The sequence below is a fragment of the Bison bison genome, unplaced genomic scaffold (assembly GCF_000754665.1).
Source record: "Bison bison bison isolate TAMUID 2011002044 unplaced genomic scaffold, Bison_UMD1.0 scf7180017864472, whole genome shotgun sequence".
Lineage (NCBI taxonomy): Eukaryota > Metazoa > Chordata > Mammalia > Artiodactyla > Bovidae > Bison > Bison bison.
This window is the reverse complement of record NW_011495033.1, coordinates 10,450,025-10,455,643: the sequence shown is the minus strand read 5'-3', so window position 1 is coordinate 10,455,643 and position 5,619 is coordinate 10,450,025. Positions and strand designations below refer to the sequence as shown.

The following is a 5,619-nucleotide window of genomic DNA, read 5'->3' as shown; positions in this document are numbered from 1 at the left end:
AGATATACAGCCTTGACGTACTCCTTTTCCTATTTGGAACCAGTCTGTTGTTCCATGTCCAGTTCTAACTGTTGCTTCCTGATCTGCATATAGGTTTCTCAAGAGGCAGGTCAGGTGGTCTGGTATTCCCATCTCTTTCAGAATTTTCCACAGTTTATTGTGATCCACACAGTCAAAGGCTTTGGCATAGTCAATAAAGCAGAAATAGATGTTTTTCTGGAACTCTCTTGCTTTTTCTATGATCCAGCGGATGTTGGCAATTTGATCTCTGGTTCCTCTGCCTTTTCTAAAACCAGCTTGAACATCTGGAAGTTCACGGTTCACGTACTGCCGAAGCCTGGCTTGGAGAATTTTGAGCATTACTTTACTAGCATGTGAGGTGAGTGCAATTGTGCGGTAGTTTAGTTACTTTTTTTGCCAGGGCAGCATTACACCTTTAGGTATCAGTTTTTAGGTCAGTTATGCATTGATGCCTACCAAACCACCAAAATTTCAGTGACTTAGGGCACTAACCACTTTGCTTACAGCAATTTGAGCTGGGCCCAGTTGGGCAGTTCTTCTGCTGATCTTGGCTAGGAGCCATTCAGGGAGTTAGCCATCTAGCAACTTAACTAAGCTTGGAAGGTTTAATATGAACTCATGTACATGTCTCAAAGGTATAGATGAAACTGTCAGGTCTAGGAAGCCTCAGATGAGACAATTCATCTCTGCTTTGTGTGGCCTCTCTTTTTCCAGAAGCCTAGACTATGCTCTTCACAAGGCGAGTCTGAGGTTCATTCCAAAAGGCCAAGGGCAGAAGCCAGAAACCACTTGCAGCTTTGGTTTTGAAACTAGTCACCATTTCTACTGTATTCTATTGGTCAACCAACACAAGTCACAAGGTCAACCAAAACTCAAAGGGTGGAAGGAAAAAAAGTCACTATTTCTTCATGGGAAGAAGGCAAAATCATACTATAAAGGAAGTGTATATAGGGATGGAAAGAGATATCATGGTCATCTTTGCAAATAATCTCTCACAAGCTCTTTTCTGTATTTTTCATCCTTTTTGTCTCTTCATGCTTCAGTCTGAGCTTTCTTCTGACTTGCCTTCCAGTTGCTAATTATTTCTTCAGTTGCATCTAAGATGCCATTAAACCCCTCTATTGACTTAATTTTCAGTTCAGTTCAGTTGCTCAGTCCTGCTCAACTTTTTGCGACCCCACGGACTGTAGTACACTAGGCTTCCCTGTCCATCACCAACTCTGGGAGCTTACTCAAACTCATGTACATTGAGTCAGTGATGCCATCCAACCATCTCATCTTCTGTCACCCCCATCTCCTCCTGCCCTCAATCTTTCCTAGCATCAGGGTTTTTTCTAACGAGTCAGTTCTTTGCATCAGGTGGCCAAAGTATTGGAGCTTCATCATCAATCCTTTCAGTGAATATTCAGAACTTGAATATTCAGAACTGGTTTGATCTTCCTGCTGTCCAAGGGACTCTCAAGAGTCTTCTCCAACACCACAGTTCAAAAGCATCAATCCTTCAGCACTCAGCTTGCTTTATGGTCCAGCTCTCACATCCATACATGACTACTGGAAAAAACATAGCTTTGACTAGACGGACCCTTGCCGGTAAAGTAATGTCTCTGCTTTTTAATTTGCTGTCTAGGTTGGTCATAGTTTGTCTTCCAAGGAACAAGCGTCTTCTAATTTCATGGCCACAATCACCATCTGCAGTGATTTTGGAGCCCAAGAACATAAAGTCTGTCACTGTTTCCACTGTTTCCCCATCTATTTCCCATGAGGTGATGGGACCAGATGCCATGATCTTAGTTTTTTGAATGTGGAGTTTTAAGCCAGCTTTTTCACTCACTCTTTCACCTTCACCAAGAGGCCCTTTAGTTCGTCTTCAATTTTGGCCATAAGGGTGGTATCATCTGCATATCTGAGGTTGATATTTCTCCCTGCAATCTTGATTCCAGCTTGTGCCTCATCCAGTCCAGCATTTCGCAAGATGTACTCTGCATATAAGTTAAATAAGCAAGGTAACAATATATAGCCTTGATGTATTCCTTTCCCAATGTGTAACCAGTCCATTGTTCCATGTCTGGTTCTAACTGTTGCTTCTTAACCTGCATACAGATTTTGAGGAGGCAGGTGAGGTGGTCTGGTATTCCCATCTGTTGAAGAATTTTCCAGTTTGTTGTGATCCACATAGTCAAAGGCTTTGGCATAATCAATGAAGCAGAAGTAGATGTTTTTCTGGAACTCTCTTGCTTTTTCTATGATCCTGCAGATGTTGGCCATTTGATCTCTGGTTCCTCTGCCTTTTCTAAATCCAGCTTGGACATCTGGATGTTCTCAGTTTATGTACTGTTGAAGCCTAGCTTGGAGAATTTTCAGTATTACTTAATTTCAGAGAGCCTGAGTGAGGCCAAGCCAAGAGCATCCAGATCAGGAATTAACCATTCTACACACTTTATCTAAGATGTCAGCACAAGCAGGGCACAAAAACATAGGAAGGTACTGACTCTTCCTTGTTACTAGGAAGGCCTATGAGCCATACAAATCAAATAGGGAAGAGCTATCTGAGAAACTGAGCAGTTTTACATAAGACAGAATAATGACTGCTTGAATTAGCTAAATGAATAAAACCTTAGATTGAATTGGACATTTCACTGATATTTTTTCCCCCTGCTACTAAGAAGGTAGAGGTTAAAGCGAATGATTAGATTAGTTACAAACAAAAAATTTAAATATTTTCTGGACATCCAAATTATAGTGTGAATTAAATCACATATCTCTAATATACATATTAGTTCAAATAAAGAACAACAACTTGTACTCCACCTGTCTGAAGAGGTTAGGGAAGTCATCTGCATTGTTGACTTTTCTGATTCCCTTCCCTCCTCCTCCTTCTGAGGCCTTGATCATTACTGGATATCCAACTTCCTCCGCTGCCTTCAAGAAGAAAGAGAAAAATTGAAGTGAGAATGGTATTAGTAGAGAAGGAGAAAACTGGCATTTTCTCCCTTTAAAAAAATGCTGTCATCTGGTAGGTCTATTAATATATATACATTAAAATAGAAAGATCCTGAAGATATGGTATTAGATGAGAAAAGAAGTACCAGAATAGTATTTGCAGTAATGGATTGATCCAAAAGAAACTGTGTTTGTCCTTTTTTAAAAAATACTTCTTTATTTATTCAACAGTGATGGGTCTCAGATGTGGCATGTGGGGTCTTTCACTGTGGCCCATGGACTCTCTGGCTGTGGTATGTGGGCTCAGTTGCTCTGTGGCACGTGGGCCCTTAGTTCCCTGACCAGGGATCAAAACAAAGTCCCCTGCATTGCAAGGCAGACTCTTAACCACTGGACCACCAGAAAAGTCCCAAAAGAAACTGTACTTTTTGGTAGGTAAAAAATGGTTCTATATTGGCAATTTTGTATGGTTCAATCTAAAATAATCCCATATAGGTCAAAAACAAAGTAAAACTATATATATACACACACACACACACACATATATATATATGTACATATATATATATATAAAATTATGTACACATTCATACACTTACATATGTAAGTACAAAAAAACAAGTCTAGACTATCGACCACTGGTGATTTATAAAGGGAAGATGAGTAGATATAAACTTTCACTTTTTACTGTATATATTACTGTATTATTAGAATTTCTTATAATATGCAAGAATTTGTGCCTTAACCATAATTTTTATTTCTTAAAAATTTACCAAAGTGTACATTTTCTTTGTTCCATAACTTTTCGTTTTAAAAAAGACAAAGAAAACACAGGCAGTTCACTTAATATAAGCTGACCACCTCAGCACAGCTTCTGATCTTCTGACAACATAGAAGACTCAACAAATCAGGATTCTCACATATCCAGAAATTTTTTCTCACTTGACTTTTTATAAAAGATAAAAATAACAAGATACCAAAACATTAATAGTCAGAAAACTAATTTTAAACAAATGCCCTAAATGTGCTTTTCATATTTACAGTATTTTATGAGATGATCCCAAAACTTTTCGAATATTTAATTATATATCCATTAAGCAAGGAGCCAATTAAGTCAAGATATACCTATTTATTAGATTGCTATGCTATTACTAAAAGGTCTGAGGTAGCCTTTACATGTAATAATATGGAAGATATCCACATTGTAGCTAAGGCAAAAAGCAGATTGGGGAAAAGTTAACCAAAAGTTTAAAACAACTGAGTCATTCCTTTGTTGAAACATTCCAGTCTTATATAGTTTACATTATAAAAACATCTAAAAAATGTGTCACCAGAAAAAGACCATTTTAATTTTTGTCAGTAGTTTTAGGCATGAAAATCCTTCATAGTCCCATTTCTTCTAAATTCTCTTAACTTCTATGCTTACAAGCAAAATCAGCATGAACTCAGTCAGTGGGTGATAAATGATTGAAGAAGCAGGCACAAATGTGGGAAAGACTAAAAAATAGGAGAGCCCACATGATATAAGAACAAGGCAGGCCTTTAAAATACATACATAAGTTCTAGACACAGGTCATCCATTTAAAGTATTTTAGAAAAATTTTAATGCCACGAGGAAAATTCTTATATATAGGAAGAAGAAATCTTGGATTATAAAAACAATATATATGGTAAGACCCTAATTTCATAACTATTGTAACAGTTATAGTTATGGGAACCTATTAATAAAGACTGTCATTAAATGAATCTATGAACCAAAAAAGGCTGGCAAAAATTTTATGTTTATATTATAACCAGGAAAAAAAGGAATTTTAACTGATAAGCAATATAGCTAATTCCCTACAAAGGGTTTCTACTCTTTTGCAAATTATAGCAAATAGGACATACATCAGCAATTCAATTGGAAACATTAATTCTTCCTATTAAGGAGGTTACAGGATGCTTAACTTGAAATGCAAGCAACAGAGCAAAATCAGTTGAATATGCACCATTCCTCTTGAATTTATTGCAGATGAGTCAAACATGAGTAGCTTGCTTTTCTAAAATATAGCTCTTTGATCATCTCCCTGGTGGCATAACTGACACTTCCAACTAGTTAAAAAGTGAAAGGAGAAATAACTGGAGGGGACTGTGAAGGAAAGAAAAAATACTGTTGAAGAAAAGATCTCCTTTTGCTTCGGTGCATGTTTCTACATAGACAGACAATAATTAGAAGAACAGTTTCAGCCTCTATCAGCTCCCTCCCTCACTCCTCTCCAAAGCAAAAAGAATGAACTCTGATCTGTCAGTTTGGAAGGAGAAACTGAGCATGTATAGCTCAGCCTTTTCCCCTTTGATATCAGCCCACTACACAGAACACATGTTCTTTCTCAGCTCTCAGTCATACAATAAACTAAATGGCAAAAGCCGTCTCTGTGATTACTCACATTGCCAGTAACCAGTGAGTGAGCCTGCTTAACTGATGTTCACTTTACGAATCTGATTGTTGCTGCACAGTTAGGACATTTTCATCACCATATCTGTTCGTATTAAAGCTGACATTTTGATCTCTGTCTGCCAGGGTTCTTGGTTCTGAACTCAAGCGGGGCAAAAAAGCGGTTTGCCCCTAACTCCACCACACACCCACACACACACACACACACACACACACACACTCAC

At 37.9% G+C, this 5,619-nt stretch overlaps 1 protein-coding gene across 1 annotated transcript in view; it reads right to left on the bottom strand.

The window, feature by feature from the left end:
• Positions 1-5,619, bottom strand: part of ACACA (acetyl-CoA carboxylase alpha) — a 288,539-nt gene that overhangs the window by 176,022 nt on the left and 106,898 nt on the right. Inside the window, 1 exon segment of the mRNA XM_010861548.1 lies at positions 2,830-2,940. Within this exon segment, the coding sequence (XP_010859850.1) occupies positions 2,830-2,940 (111 nt within the window).